Below are 17,681 nucleotides of genomic sequence, written 5' to 3'. Positions count from 1 at the left end.
AAGATTTGCGTGCAGGCAAGTGCGCAAGACTCTTGCGTAAGAAGTGCACAAATCTGACGGTCAATCGAGTGCGTTATTATTTTTATTCGATGCACTCCTTCTTGTTGCAGAATTTTGCAGAATTCTTGGAAGACAATAATTGACACAAGCTGTTTTAACTATGGTTTTGACTTATTTTGCATAATTCAAAAATGTGTACAAAAGGTGTACATGTGTGCTTATGTATGTATGTATATTTGTATGTTATCGGTCGTGTCTCAGAGCCTTGTGGTCAAATTGTAATAATTTCGGGTTCAAACTTGTTGTTTTTGCATATACTTCTACCGGCTCGGAAAAGAAATTTTAGTTTCGCACAGTATCAAGGTTGATGCTGTTCATTTTCGATTATTGACACGGTTTTTAAAAACATTTGTGTTTGCTTTTAAAATTATTTCTATATATTGCGTATAGAATCAACACTATTTTATATTTTAAATCCTTTTAAAAGGTTTTTTTTACTTCGAATGTATACAATACTTAAATTTTAAGATTTGTTAATGTGTCAGAAAAACAACTATAGATAACAAAACAAACGTATTTACACTTTTCTCTGATAAAATTTGGATCAAAAGGATTGAAATAATAAAGTGGCACGAAAAAAATAGATATATTAGATTGTAAACATAAATAAAACATATACTATAATGAAATCACTAGTGAACAAATTGATTCAAATTTATTGCAAAATAAAATATTAAGCGGGTATCATGGCAGGTGTGTGAGGTGCAAATATAAATATTTGGGGTGGGGGTATAAGTGCTTCTCGTAACGAATACACCCTATAAACTTATTGAAAAAAACAAGCAAATTGTTCCTTACTTGGCAGTGTGGCTGGAAAGGTCAAGAAATCGTGAAGAGGGGGGTTGAAATAACCAGCCAAGAAAACTGTATCATTAAATAGAAAAACAGATATGCGTGTATGCAATGACAGTTACGAGAGCTTAGGATTTTTAATAATTCAACAATACAAACAGTACATTTTTCACTAAACACTAACAGTATGTTTTTCGCTAACAATTTCTTCTGATTTATATAGGAAAAATTATTATCAATAAAAATCATACCTGTGGATTTTATTTTTTATAATGATATTGCAAATAAGTGTTAAGCTACAAAGTGCAGAAAAAGAATAGGAAGTCGAAAAATACTGTTATATATTTTTTTATAGGAAACAATAAGTACAAACCCATGATTTGTGCACTTCTTACGCAAGGATCTTGGGTTATAGTTTCAAGCAGTCATTATTCAACATCCTCCTTATTCTTGATAAAAATGACTGGAGTTTTGAATGCAGGTTATCCCCCAGGCTGTAACTGTTTTTACGCCTTTTATTCTTCTTGATTAACTAATTACACATTACATCTATAAACTCTACCCTTCTGATAAACATCACCTGATATATCATCTGAGATGTCATCAGACATGTCAGCTGATATGTCATGTCAAAATGTCATCTGACTTGTCATCTGACATGTCACCTGACATGTCATCTGATATGTCATCTTATCTTTTTATAAAAGCAGCCATGCACGTCTATATACGGTAGATGAGAAGCGCTGTTGTCTCAGAGGTATGCGTGCTTGGTACTGACACTATTCTAGGGGTCGTGAGTTCGATTCCCGGTGAAAGAAGATTGTTCTTAAAACTGTTTTCGTTAGAAAGGGTTTGTAAAGACTGTTAGTAGGGATTAGCGGATCCAATGCCAGGCACCAGGCAGAGAGCGCAGACCAAATTGAATGTATTCAAAATGAAGTTAGTATCGAAAAAACTTTTGACATTGATACTGTATGTGTTTACATGATCATTGATAATCTTATGTTACTATGTCCATTACCAAATTTATTACATTATTAACTTTTAAAAAATTTTTTTAAATACTAGTTGATTTTCTCGAAAATTGTAGTTCTATCATCAAAAGAATTGGTTGTTGTTATAATAACATTGTGTGATTAAGTCATAACTCCTACTGCTCATTAGTATGAACGAGATTAAGGTCTTCAACATTTCAACAGAAATCTGTAGTATCGGTTAAATATAGTTGTTGGGTCATACTGCTATAAATAAAGTATACATCGTGCGAATACAGAGGCACTAGGCAATGGCCAAATTTACCGTCTGGGAAACTTCTGAGTGCATATTTTAACAGAAACCTACAAAAGTTTTGGTCCAAAAAGGACCCTCCCTAAAATTATGGAACATGATATTTTAGACTAAGAACTTTGTAGGTTGCTGTTCAAATTTTTACAGTACTTTACAAGGTGACAGAGTGGACTCTTATTTAGTGCTGCTGTGTGTGAATTTTATAATATTTACTTTAATCGTAGTAATATGGCTCAAAAACTGTACTTTATCGGTAAGATGGATTTCTTTTTGAAAAGTTTATACTCCTATCCCCTTAATGATAGTAATAAAAAGTTTGATTTCGATTGTTTTAATTATAATAATCGTTTTACATAAGATTTTTATATGAATAATAAAAATTGAGAAATTTTTTGTATGAATAAAATTTTTTGATTAGAAGGTAAATTTTGTTATTCATTCATACCATTGCCAAAAATTGATGCTTTACAGCAACATCAAACACCAAAAAAAAATAACATGCTACGAATAAATTTTTTAAACATTGTTTATTTAATCATGTAACAGTGACTAAAAAAATATTTTTTAAATTATATGCGAACACAATAAATAACTTTTATTTAGAGACGTTTCTGAATGATCAGATAACCAAATTTTTATATGTAACCTGAAATTATTATTCTATTGTTCAAGAAAAAAATTGTATTTCTTGCTTGGACTGGCATTGCATTCTTTTAACTTCAAAAAAGTGTGACCAGCAATACACAGCTAATCACCATATTTATGTACACTAGTGGATCTCCACTTTCCTACGCGCTACGCGCGCTACCCCTTTGTTATTTTAATTTAAAACAAAAGTAAAGTATAAAATGTTAATGAATAATGCATATAATCTTTTAGTTTTTTTTAAAACCATATACTTCATGAACATTTATTAATCTATATTAATTGGTTAAATTTTATTAACCTTTTAACAATAAATATACTGCTTAGATATCCTCACTACATCCTGAAAGGAATTGTAATTACCAAATTTGGTTATTTAAATTTTTGAATGAAAAGCAACATTTTTTACAAAGAGAAAAATCAATTATTTTTATGAATTAAGAAGAATCGTGTGAAAGGAAAGCAAAGGGGTGGCAGGGGGACAGTCAGGGGTTTGACAAAATATTTATTAGGTTGAAATAATGAAGAAATGCCACGAATTTTCAATTAACTTGTGAGACTACAGGAATAGTGGAGGAAAGTGACGGTTATGCAAAGTGCCCGACACATTTAAATATATAATATAAGAAGGTATACATATTGACGGTTTCCACACATACAACATACTATCACTGTCTCTCACTCTCAATTTTTTTTAACTGTATAGTTAAAAGTTTTTTATTCGTCAGAAAAGCAAGTGATAAAATGTTACCCAAGAAGTATATCGAATTTTGAAATAAATATATATACCACTAACTATATATATATATATATATATATATATATATATATATATGTATACATATTTTTTATTACCGGGTTACCACAACAACCTACTGGCCAAGTCGCCGAGGCCACTCACTCACGACCTATGTGTGGGGGTGTATTGCCGCACCCATTTCCAAACTCATACCTCACTCATATCCATATCCCATATCACTCAAGTGATATCATACCTAATCATACCATGGACGCGGTGTCAGTACCTTCGGTGGAACATATTGCCAGTTAAGCTGACACTCTTTGCACCAGTGGTGCATCGGGTCCACTCAGCACTGCGTAGCCTTCCCCCGGAGAAGACTCCATTATCTCAGGACGTCCTCTCCACGCCGGCGCTCTCTGCCGAAGCATCGGATCCAGGCTAATTAGCATCCCCGGAGAAGCTCCATGTTTCAGGGGCCACTCCTCACCGATGAGGTCTGCGCTCCCTGCCTGGTGCCTGGCATTGGATCCGCTAATCCCTACTAACAGTCTTTACAAACCCTTTCTAACGAAAACAGTTTTAAGAACAATCTTCTTTCACCGGGAATCGAACTCACGACCCCTAGAATAGTGTCAGTACCAAGCACGCATACCTCTGAGACAACAGCGCTTCTCATCTGCCGTATATAGACGTGCATGGCTGCTTTTATAAAAAGATAAGATGACATATCAGATGACATGTCAGGTGACATGTCAGATGACAAGTCAGATGACATTTTGACATGACATATCAGCTGACATGTCTGATGACATCTCAGATGATATATCAGGTGATGTTTATCAGAAGGGTACACTAAATTTACATAAATTGAAGCTAATTTATATAAATTTAAACTTATTCATATAAATTTAAACTAATACATGCGACTTTACCGTCACTTTCTTTAATTTTGTTTTGGTTTTTCTGTTTTTTTTTTTTGTTTTTATATAACTTGTATTTAATTTTGTACCTTTATTTTTAATTCAACTTCTATTTTTCATACATTGTTTTTATTTATTAATGAATTTTTCTCTCAATTTAAAATGTAAATCTATTTTTGTCAACTAATTTGTAACTTTTGCGCATTTTATATCATACTCTGTAAAATTAAAATTTGAGACCAAACGTGGTTATACCACATGGTCTTATAAGCTTTAATTACTTACTTACTTGTGTACTCACCTGCACGAAAATTTTGCGCAAATCTGCTGCAATCAGGAGTGCGCCGAGTCAAGACAAAAAATGCACTCGACTGATCGTCAGATTTGCGCACTTCTTACGCAAGAGTCTTGCGCACTCGACTGCACCCAAATCTTGCGCAAATCTGCCACAATCAGAAGTGTGTCAAATCAAGATAAATAAAACACTCGACTGATCGTCAGATTTGTGCACTTCTTACGCAAGAGTCTTGCTATCCTGTCGTGCATCAGAATTACGTTAGATCTTGGAAGCAGACTAGATGCAGACTTACACAATTTCGCTGTCAATGTAAATCTTGTGCAAGAAGTACGTTAGAATTGCAAAGACTGTGCTACCAGGGGCTGCATCAGAAACAATTTCTTTGATATTTTTAGCCTTATTTCACTTGATATCACCTGATTGCTCAGCTGAGATTTTGGCATGAGAAATCACCTGACATCTCACTTGAGAAACCAAATGAAAAACCAGCTAATAACTCAGGTGAGATTAATAAGCAGGGAACAGGTTAGGTGATAGCAACATATTTAATTATAAGCCTAACCTAAGATCAAGTAGTGTTTATTTGCGTTGCCATGGATACTTCTTTGCTCTGATTGCTTTGCACATTGTCCGGCTTTGCACAACGTGCGTGTGTACGTCGAGGTCTTTGCAGAGCCACATTAGATGGCTCATTATCTTGTTCCCCGCACACGATGAGTCAAAAAGTTGTATATACACCACACGTGCGACAGGTTATGTGACATGACACGCGTGCGTCAATCGCCTTCCCCGCGCGGCTCGCACTAGCATCGTAATGTACTATTATGCAATGCTAAAATTTAAACTACTTATTATTCAATCTTATTTTCAAATTTACGCACCCATGATAGGTTTCAACCAATCATGGAGCGAATAAATCGATAGAAATAAAAATGTATACGTAGAATTCTTTGGATAATACATATTATATTTGGGTTTTTATGCTTAAGGCCGGTTTTATGCTCTAAGTCCGGTTTCATCGTCACAGGCCTACCTGCTAATAATAATCACACTAAGAGTAATCTACAAGTATACTATAGTTTTTGCAGAGAATATAGAATATACTCTTCTTGCAGAAAAGGCCAGATCGGCCGTTTTCGTGTCCACAGTATTTTCTCTTTATATTTTAGTTATGCCCTCCATAAGGCAGGCAGCGTTAGTGTTGGGGGACATCTGGATAACTTACCCATAGATGCCGATAATTATTACCTTTCGAGCAACACGGCAAAATGCCTGTTTATTAGTATCCTATATATTACTGATTTTTGATGCGAAACTACTGAAAAACACGTCCAAACTACAATTAATTAAGAAATATCAATGATGAAACTATAAAAAGAAGTTTTACATTAATTTTTCTTAACATGTGTATCAAAAGCTTATGCAGGGAAAGGGTTACCTTTCCAAATTCCACAAAATCTCCTAGCAGATCTGTACAGTCGATAGTTTAGAGTTAGCACTATTGCTTTCAAACCCAAAGTTTTTGGGTTCAATGCACTTCGTCTAACTTTTTTTTTTTATTGTATTCACTACTTTAATTTTTAATGAAGCGTAAAAAAAATGTTCTGCTCTGCGTTGATGCCAATAAAAGTTTGAAGGTGATACATCAGTACAACCATTAAAAATACGAGACAAAACTGTTTAATAAATTATTTTTCCCTCACGTTGAGATTATTCGATGGAAACCAACAAAAAGGTGAAAGTTTCTTTCATTGGGATAAGATTGTTACGTACGATATGCAGTGTAATGGAAAGACAGTTGTATATTGATTACGTTTTAAATAATTCCCATACAAAATGCAACTAACTTAAATAATGAAAGCAAAATATCTCGTGTATTAAATAATCGAAAAACGATATTCAAAGGTTACAAAATTCAAACAAAAGAGACACTGTATACACAGAAAAGTACGAGAAACCTTATGCATTCATTAAAAAATTCTAATTACAAGTAAGTTAAACGTAACAGAATTTATACAGTACAATAATCAGAGAAAGTTAAGCAACACATGCATAGTAAGTTTTTACATAATTACACTAAATGTAGTTTAGAAACTAGTCTAATACAGGTTTGTATGAGATCGAATTTTGTGATTAATGGATAACGCAACAAGATGGTAAATAGGAAAAAAATATTTTCACAAACATTTTCAGCATACAAAAGATTTCTACGGTTGCAAATCATAGAGAATTAGAACCTAATTCTATATTTGGGCAAAGTAGAGTTATCAAAACCATTTTTAATATCACTGCATTATTTTTTATGAAAATTGTATTCATTAAAAAATCATTAACTTAGGAATAATCATTTGATACATTAAATTTATAGGAATATTCTACTATGTAATCATGTTTTGCGCGCTTATGCCTATATTTAAGAGTCTTAAATTTTGCAATATACATTAACTTGTGTTAAAAACAGTTTCCGTTTTTTTTTCGATGCAAAATAAATATAAGATATTCATTACATGTATTATTTAAGAAATATTAGATACAAAAATGATTTTAAAAATTTTTGTGCACTTCATAAAAAAATACAGAAGTAAATAAAAAAAAAGCTGGAAGTGCATTAAACCTAAAAACTTTAGGTTCGAAAGCAAAATATCTACCTCTGAACCAACATCTACACAGATCTGCTAGAAGATTTTGTGGAATTTGGTGAGGTGTGCCCCTGCCCCTGCATAAGTTTGGACGTGTTTTTCAGTAGTTTTGCATCAAAAATCAGTAATATAATATATGATATACTAATAAACATGCATTTTGCCGTACTGCTCGGAAGGTCATAGTTATCGGCATATCAGCATCTATGCATGGGTAAGTTACCCGGTTGTCCCCCAATACTAACGCTGCTTGCCTTATGAGGGGCACAACTAAAATATAAAAAGAAAATATACTGCAGACGCAAAAACGGCCGATATGGTCTTCTACGCAGGAAAAGTATATTCTATATTCTCTGGTTATTGGTGCAGTAAGAAAAAAATTTTGTGTACCCTTTTAATTAATTATTGACAGAGGGACTGTATTTTTAATATCTACTGAGCAGAGAATACAATTTTTTTTTGGGATAGAGTGGCTTGTACAGTTTTAAGTCAGATATTCTGAAGAGTAAGTTTCTTAGCTTTCCGTAAAACTGGATTAAGTACGTGTAACCTACTATGTGTTCTGTTTTCCAAATGTTACGTCAGCGCAACGTATTATTTGAGTCTAAGCTTTCGCTTAGTCTGAGTATTTGAAAGGGGGCGAGGACGACCGCTTTGATTAAATCGACGCGGTTGTCGAGCAATCAGCATAATTATTATGCTGGTGCACTCGTTCGCGGCGCGCCTCGGGTTTATTGGGAATACCTGGTGCAATGTGTTAAATAGTATCCCGTTCGCGATCTAGAGATTATCAGTACCGTAACGAGCAAAGGTAGTTACACTCTAGAGGTTATGCAAGGGGGTAAAATGGTTTTAGTTCGCGACCGGTCTAGAATCCACCAGTACCATCCGGAGTAAATGTGATTGCCTTAGACTTTACGTAAGGAATAATTCGTCTATTTAATTTCGTAACGTGATATTTACCGATACCGAATTTTGAATTCTAACAAAACATGTCCGCGTTTGAAACCGAGAGGAAAAAAAAGGACTTGTCACTTTAGTATTTAATTTGACTTACTTTTATTTTCGGTATAACATGTACAGCGGAGTGAACCAGCGCGAGGTGTCTGAGATCGAGGATTTAAAACCGCACTCGTGGAGGACCGTGAGATAGCAGAGGCAGACTCTAGCTACCTATACTAGTCAACCGTTCGAAGGTGAAATTAAACTGTAACTGTACCTCACTTCGCAGTAGACTGGGTTGTAGCAGTGGCGGGCTCTTACTACTCCGTCTACTTTGAAGGGCTATCGTCGCCCAGCTTAAAATTTTTCATAAGGTCATACATAAGTTCTTGCGTAATTTCTTATGTTAGTTCTTACGTAGGTTCTCATTGCATATCAGTTCTTTCAACAGAACTTGTGTCAGAACTTGTACACGAACTTACATTTGCTTATCAAACAAGATTTTACATAAGATCTTACGTAATTTCTTATGTAAGTTCTTATAATAGTTCGTGTATTAGTTGTTTAATTAAATAAGTTAAATTTAACTACAGCGAGTTATATTATTAAACTTCCGATTGTCTAAATTGTCCTTATAGTATTTGTGATTCAATAAAGCAAGTTTTCCGAGGCTGAAGAGCCACGACGTAACACTGGGTTCTGCATGTCAACAAACTTCGATATTTTTTGCATGCTACTGCCACACCAATATTTTGGAGTTCGTTGACATGCGGAACCCACCGACATCTAGTACAGGTTAACAGTAGCGGCTACGACACTAGAGTTAAATTATTCGGAGATGGAAATTTCATTATAAATGCTTTTTTATGATAGCAGAATGTACATGTATGTATGCGAATATATAACAAAATGTTCTTTAATTAATATTAAAAAATTATAATTGGAATAATTTTTTTGTAAATGAGATTACAAAAATTAATTAAAAATAAGAGTCACATTATTTATATATTGAAAATCACACGCTCTTAATTAAGGGGGCTCCTTCGCGAAAGTCCCCAAACAGAGATATATTATTTCTTGTAAATAAAAGTCTACTGAATTTAATAATGGTCTAAATTATATTTCGAATGGGTCAAAATTTTGAGAAATCCGAGCTGAAAGTTGGAACTATTAGCACGTGTTCCTATGGGGCAGCGTGAAAAACAATTTGTTTTCGTTTATAATAAACCTAAATTATAAGTCCCAGCAGACTAAATATATACGTTTTGTAGATGAAGTCTTCCTCTGTAATATGCTTTATTAAAAATTGTGGATAAAGGACCATTTAAGCGAGATATTTGTGATGGAAATAAATAAATAGTGTCCGGGAGGTCAGGAGGTCACGTGGGTAGCAGACGTACTTGTTCACGACATATATGTACCATATACCTATATATGACATTGCTATACTACACCAACACAGGTGGTCTGGTCTGGTGGTGTACCCTCGTATGCACTAGACTGGTCAAAACAATAATTAATTTTTCGTACAAAGTTAAACTGCACACATAAATATCATTTTTCCCACTTCATACATTATTAAAAATATCATAATGATTTTCAGACACATTTGTTTATTGGAAAACAAAACTTTATTTTTGTTTGTCTTTGACCTCAGCAGTAGTCGTAGGAGCCCCCTTAAACGTATTCAATTACCATCCAGGTACATACATGGTGAATTAAAACATTTTTTCTGCATAAAAGCTATTAGAATAGCTAATATAAATTAGTAAATACAAAAATTAAGCATTTCTTACCTCCACTAAGGGGATTTGAACCTGGTCCGGAGAATCCCTAGTCAAGTGTCTTACCCACTTGGCCAGAGTGCATTCGATGTTAATAAAATTGAATTATATTCTTTGAATTCCCATCTTTCTATTCGTATAAAAAAAAATTAAGGTTGACGATGAAATTTGTAAGAAATCATGCTTACAAAATCGTAGTTTTAAGACGGGTTAGATAGGAAATGAAAGCTTACGCGATGTACAACCTACTGCTGCACTCATATAAATAACCCGTAAGGTTTAAAAAACATACGATCTTGTATATATTATTGCGCAGTTTTCGATGACATGAGAAAAGTGTCTTGTTATCGAACAAAATCTTTAAATAATCGGAGACTAAGTATACAGTTGCGAGTGCAAGTCAGCTCTCAGCTGTCTGCATTCTGCAGAGTACATATATATATATAGGTATAACTACTCTTGAACTTAGGAGCGTACCGTAACAGTTCATCAATTAGGGCACCATAAAACTTTTTTGTTTTTTTATATTAACTCACTAAAGTAACAGATAAAATGTAGAATATGGCTTACAACAGTCTCTACGATAATTTTATACCATATTTTAAAGAAAATAATGATTAATTTTTAGTCTCCCCATTTTGATACGGCACTAGGCGCTGGAGTCACCTTAAATCAAATACTTTTTTTTTAATTTTTATTTTATGTAGTAATATATTATATTTTAAGAATTTATGTAATTTTTTGAGTAATGTATAAATAAGTGAGAATTTATTTTTGCTGCTGGTTTCCGATACCGACATTAAAGTATTTAAGAGAAAAAGTTAATCCTCAACTTTGTTGTAGCAATTACAATAAATTTATTACACTTTTAAAAATAGATTATTTTTCCCTTAGAATAAAAAGTATAAGTCAAGTTCAAATAAAATCCGTGAACGAAAAGTAGTTGTAAGATCAATTACTAGATTTATTGTCGAGAAACGCATTATCAGACTCAAAACAATGTTATATGTACATTTATAATGTTTATTAACTAATGAGGTAACCAAGGTGGTAAATGTTATCCACAAAATAAAAAAATAAACAGTTTTAGAAGTACCTCATGAGGACGTCAATTCTTTTCCATGCATCGAATTCACTCTGGCCAAGTGGGTAAGACACTTGTCTAGAGATTCTCCGCACTAGGTTCAAATCCCCTTAGTGGAGGTAAAAAATGCTTTTTTTTGTATTTAGGTACTAATTTATATTAGCTATTTTAACAGCTTTTATGGAGGAAAAATTTTAAAATTTACCATATATGTATGTAGATAGTAATTAAACACGTTCAAACAACTGATATACGAACTCTTATAAGAACTTACATAAGAAATTACATAAGATCTTATGTAAGTTCTCGGTTGATAAGCAAATGCAAGATCGTGTACAAATTCTGACATAAGTTCTATTTAAAGAACTTATATAAAAACATATGTAATAAATTACATAAAAACTTATGTAAGAACTTGTGACAAATTTTTAGCTGGGCGAGCCGAGTTGAGTGCTTTTCTCGGGGCCTTTTTATAAGGAGTAGCGGACCTCGACCACGCGCTGGCTGGAAAACGACGCAGGAAAACTTGCCGCCGAAAATTTTGGGGGATAAGACAATAGCCGAAGATCTAATTGGCTGGAGTTGCTCTAGTTTAGCCACTCAACATTGGCACTTCCCACCTCTGGCTAGCTTTCCTACATGCATCAAGAGAGGGGAAGGTGATTCACTCACTTGCACCTTTCCTTTCTCTTTATTTACATCAAGATTTTACAGATTTTCCATGTTATTTAATATTAACCTTAGGATAACGTATTGCTAGAATTTACTTAGACTAAGCATTGTTCGTTTATTTAATCAAATAACTAATACGCTTTGAAAAGTATTTCATTTGATTTCTTTTCCGGTCAGCATAGGCCAGCGTGCATGTATGTGAGTCATGCATGGTCGTAGTACCTTAGCTACGAGCAGTCTTACAGGTGATTCATCTCTTTCCAGATGCACATTGGCCCCTGCGTTTAGTGTTCTAAAATCGGCACGGAAAGTTTTGAAGCAAGGAAAAAAAATTAATGTGGATACACCGATGTTACACAAACATTGAAAAAATGTAGTTGACATTTTCTCCACACTGTGCTTCTATGTAATGATCTACGGGTGATCCTACATCTGTAAATAGCTAATAAAACTAATTTCTTTATAATCATTGCCGAAATACGCGCTGTTGTGTTAAGTTAGGGGTGTAGGATTGGGACAAGTGTAAGTAGTAGCGACTAGCCAGCGCTGACTGCGTTTTCCATGCCGAATAGCTGTATACGTACGATTTTTCGTTGGAACAAAACTTCGAGTACGTTCTTTGCCGGTTGTTTAGTAAAGTACGTTTCTTCGTATGAGCCGCCGATAATATGCCATTGTTTACTTACAAATACCGTTTATAGTTGCTTAAGTTCATTTGTTGTGACGTTTAATAACTCAAAAATATAATAATCTGTAAACTTAAAATTCATAAAATATATTATTATTAATGCAAACAATTGTAACAATTTTTGAGACCATCACTTTTTTACTTTGAGTGTTTTTAGCGACGAAATTTTTCTCCGAAGGTCAATTACAACAGTTTCTGTAATTGTCCCATTCAGATCCTTCTCCACTGGTCTCAACAGTTAAAAGAACTGCGTAACATGCCGTTGTAATTATTCACAAAATTAAGTACGTAACCGATATTGTAACGATTTGTGCAGTTGTCTCAGTTTCTACGCATCTATGAAACCATAACTTTTTTTTTAATAGAACATCCACTTGTTAATAACTGCCCAATTGAAAGTGACTACTTCAGATTTACCATCTGGATGGCAACACCAAAACAGAAGGGTTCAAGTATTTTAAGTGGAACTGTAATAAAAAGTTTATTTTTCATTTTTTTTAAAATACTTTATCTATTATTTTAGATGAGTATTAAAAGATAACATAAGCGTTAGATAAGCATTGCTGATTCGAATTTTCGCCGAAAAACAAGGTTTTTTTTTTTTAATTTTAACTCTGTCAGAAAATGGCCCCATTAGTTATATGCAAAAATTATCTTGAAAAAAACGTTTGGCAGAGTTTCGACAATAACTATTTTTGGAGGCCATTTTTAGTTAGAATACTCCTAATCCTGCTGCAAATGGCACTTCTCTTAGACGAATTTTTTTTTATCTATTGAATAGGTTTTAGCAAGTATATTACCTGTAGGCTAAATTGCACTTTTTTACATTTTAAGGTGGTTCTTCACGATGGTGCCGTATCAAAGCGACACGGGACCCTGTGGTTTTCTAATTTTCGATTAGCTTATTATTTGCAACATAAAATATGTTTTACTGGCACTTGACTATAATATCATTGCATTTACGTACAAATAAACAAGCTAATAAAGTCAGAGTAAGAGTTATAAAAAAATTTTTTTTTGATGCAAGGTTCTGAAAATGGCATGTACGCTCCTACTCAAGCAGACGTTGCCGCAGTTTACACGGCAGACATTTCGTTTACGATTAAATATCGTATACTAATTCCCTGATAAGCCCAAACTTTTGTTATATTATTAGAAAGCTGAAAAGTTCTTCTTTCACTACAAACTTTTTCTATTACGATCTTAAGTCTACTTTACGAGATATTACATGATATCGTAGTATGGAAAAGTAACCTCCATAAGAATACATGTTAAAAGTGCATTTTTTGACTGACTTGTTTTCAAAAATTTGCCTGATAAAGGGACTTAAAATTTTAAGAGAAGATGCCTTATAACTTTAATAACAATCCCTTCAAGTTTCCCTGTAAGTTTAAGTAAATGGGTTAGGTGAAGAACCACCTTAATATAACTTGTGATAAAAAGAAAAGATTACAAAAATACTTGGGGTCTCCACGAATCATGGCGTTTCACAACTTTTGTAAAAGTTCAGCAGGTACTTTTTTTTACAGTTAGGGATCGGATCTTAATCGTTTGTCACAAAATTCATTGCGGTAGCAGCTCACTTGACGTTAATAAGTAACATTGAAAAACATTTTTTTGATAGCATAAAATTTTTTTTTTTAAATTAAGTGTCTGCTCATATTGATAGTCTATTCGAACCTCGAGGTAAGTCACGACTACTAGCACCGAAGAACCCATTTACGTAAATGTGAATGAAGTGGCTAAAGTTGTAACTAAAACCTTAACCATTTCACGTGTTCAAATGAAAAGCGCGAAAATCGAGCGCCGTTTCATCATGTAAAAAAGGATCATGTGGCAATAACGAGGGTCTGATCGAGTTCTTTAATATATGCAATAGCTTTCGAAATTTACTCTCATAATATACCTTTGAACATTAAAAAGTTAACTTTCAGTTACATTTTCGTTACAAGGTCGGTAGTGCGACGGTCTCGAACCGTATTGCGTGTATCAAAGCACGCAAGTAGAACCCTGGAACTAAAGCCTTATCTACGGGGCCCACCTCAAATAGCATATTAGAACTTGTAATCTCCTGTTAAAATTTGTGATGAAATGGTTCGGTGGTTTTTTTAGATTCTTCTCAACATTCAAATTAATGCCTTCTCATTACATTTGAGTGTTTTAAAGCCCAATAAAGTTATGTATAAAAAAAAAAAAAATTTTCTGCTTCAGACTCATATCTATGTAATAACCACAAAAATTAGATCAACATTTAGCGTCAAAATGATAAGCCAGTAATTATTCAAATTTTGCTTTAAATTTAATAGTGGTTTGAATGTGAAAATAATTTCCAATTGTGTACATATAATATGGTAAATCACATAAATTACTTACTTGTCACGTCATCACAATCTGGTATTATCAGCTAATTGTGTCATCAATAATTTTAATTTGTTTCATTACATAGCCTGATTTTTTTAACAACGATTCAAAGGTCACAATAAAAATTGAAAAAGTTTTTGTACTTTATTTAATATAATGCGACATGTGTATGTACATGATAACATAAGTTCATGGAACTTATTAATAAGTTTTCAAATTTATAATGAACATTTTTGAACAGTGCTTGTAAATGTAGAAAGATATGTTAAAAAATAATTTGTAACGTAAATTTTGAAAAGCATCTTCTAATATATGTTCCCGGTTGATTTATCACATTGTCAACTCCTGTAAATAAAAAACAAATGCATATTTTCATTTTGATTTATTCTAGATATTTCTTAGAACTGCTAAAGAAAAGTATCAGTCTGCCAAGATTTTCATCAAATAAATTATTGCATGAACGTAAGCAAAACCTTGTATGTATCATCAAACAATGTATCATCTCATAAAATTTATATATATATATATATATATATATATATATATATATTAGTCTCAACATACCATGATCGCGTTGACGATATCGTTTTGATTATTTTTAAGGGCCTTGATAGCTTTAGCTCGAGACACACTTGCTTGACTTATGACAAGCTCAATATCTTTCTCTTCAACACCTGTTTCATCAACTTCTTCATCTTCTTCTTGAATCGTAGTAACAGCCTGCACGGTTTACAGCGAGTTAGTAATTTCTAATGTCATCTTATGTAATTTTTTTAGGTATTATAATTTTCACTTACTGTCATGCTTCCACTAGCTTCTGTGGCTGTGGGTATGGGGTGCTCTTTGAATTTTTCTGCAGCAGCTACTTGAGCCTGCTGACTCAGATCTTCGATCTAGACATGAAAATTTTCGTAAATTAACATCAAGCAGAGCTAAACCAGTTTTTAGAATTCATGGCATACCTTTGCTTCACCAAAAATGATGTAAGTATCTGATGCTGGATTTTTTAATACGTCAGGTTTATTGATCACAAACAAAATGTTTTTAGATTTTCTAATTGTCACTCTATTAACACCTGTAACCTTTTTTCAGCTAATGAATTTTTTATTTCTTTCAATAAGATAATGATATCATAAATAAAGAGGCAGAGAGAATAGACTGCTGATTCCCAACAGGGGCAGTGAAGCTTATGGGGCGAGAAAAGTTTTAGTCTTCCTCTTTCACACACACACACGTGAAGTAGGCATGTTTAGAAAAACTGCACTAATATTTAAGCACCTATGTGCCTTCATCAACACTTTCGATACGTACCTCCACATGAGAGAAAGACTAAATGTCCTCAATGCCTCTTTTTTTATGAGCTTTACCGCCAATAATGACACATGATAAGTATTTCATGTAATGTTTCATATGTAAAAGTTCAACAAAGTTTGAATATTCACTCCTTTTGACAAAGTTTTCATTGGCTTTAATTATGTTTATCACAAACTTAATTAGGGGGAATTAATAATTGTTGAACGTTGTAGATACAATTTTTTTTTTAGGTGATTCTTCATAAATAACACGGCACTTTAGACAAGTACGATTTCACATTATAATTACTAAATTTTCGAAATTCCTGTGTTTAATCGATCATTACAATGACAAACCTTAACAGCAAATAGTAACTAGTAATTTACTTTAGAAGCACTATGTCATAGCAATAATTTATATTTTTACACTTAACTTACTGGTTTTAGGCCAAGTTTACTCATGAGTTTTCGTGCTTTTTTTTCCCCTCTGTTTTGTTTCGTTTTTGATACATCTATTGGCATTCCTGGAATACCAATTCCAGAATAAGCACCTGAACCTGATGTTCCATCTTCTAACTCTGGTATTGTATCATCTGAGTCTGAATCAGTTGCAGAACCAGCTGTAGTAGCTTGCTTAGCCTTTGCACATTCAGATGTTGCTGGCTTATCAAGTTCAGTTAATTCAGGCATTTTGATTAACTGCAAAATAAAAATTTTATGATTTTAACAGTAAAATATTGACATTATTTTGGCAATTTAGGTATCAGGAGTCTCGTAATTAGTTTTTCTCTTTATAATTTCATATGCTGCTGTAGAAAAACTGAGGCTTAAAAATTTTTACAGTGTTTGCTTGTAGGACCTATTGTAAACAACAGTAATTTGCTGGTGTGCAAGGGCGATGCTTGTTTAAAATGCAAGAGAAATTTTAATGGATGGAAATTTCTCAAGACTGCAACACTCACAAATTCTAGATCAAACTTTTTACCGTCTTTGTAGAGACCATTATAGTTAGATGTTAGAAAAATGTTTCGCAATTACCTTAATAAGCTAGTACGAGCTTTGGTTAGGATGGTAAATTAGAATAATAACTGATTCCAAGTATTAATCAAAAATGTTGGTAACTATTAGAAAAGCAAAGTAATTAGAGTCACAGACAATAAAATTCTTTAAATTTGTGAGATCTTATTTTACAGATGCCAAACTAATAATCAGATTAATTTAAGTTCACGAGGCTATCGTACGATCGACTAACCAGTGTAACTTAAACCATAGACATCTGGAAAGGTAGATGGGGCCATGGGGGTTCTATTCACAAAAGCCATAGACATAAAAAGAATAGCCCGATTAGCAGCTGGTAGCTGCAGGTACCCACGGATGGGCGTTTCGTTTCATTTATGTCACGTCGTAAATTAAATTTACGACACGTTATTTATTATGTTTATGACACGTCATAAAAATGAGTTCATTACATTTGG

At 33.3% G+C, this 17,681-nt stretch overlaps 1 protein-coding gene across 1 annotated transcript; it reads right to left on the bottom strand.

Annotated features, from left to right (window-relative positions):
- Positions 1-15,033: 15,033 nt before the first annotated feature.
- Positions 15,034-17,465, bottom strand: Nacalpha (nascent polypeptide associated complex protein alpha subunit). The gene is made up of 6 exons (XM_014361700.2): positions 17,245-17,465; positions 16,645-16,905; positions 15,877-15,996; positions 15,712-15,807; positions 15,479-15,634; positions 15,034-15,259 (listed from the first exon to the last, which is right to left on the bottom strand). Exons 2-6 carry the CDS (start codon positions 16,894-16,896, stop codon positions 15,245-15,247), a joined length of 639 nt encoding a protein of 212 aa, XP_014217186.2. The 5' UTR covers positions 16,897-16,905; positions 17,245-17,465; the 3' UTR covers positions 15,034-15,244.
- Positions 17,466-17,681: the final 216 nt, after the last annotated feature.

The sequence above is a fragment of the Copidosoma floridanum genome, unplaced genomic scaffold, assembly GCF_036245765.1.
Source record: "Copidosoma floridanum isolate Cflo_tuat_1 unplaced genomic scaffold, Cflo_Japanese_pri ptg000005l, whole genome shotgun sequence".
NCBI lineage: Eukaryota > Metazoa > Arthropoda > Insecta > Hymenoptera > Encyrtidae > Copidosoma > Copidosoma floridanum.
This window is presented reverse-complemented; position numbering and strand designations above follow the sequence as displayed.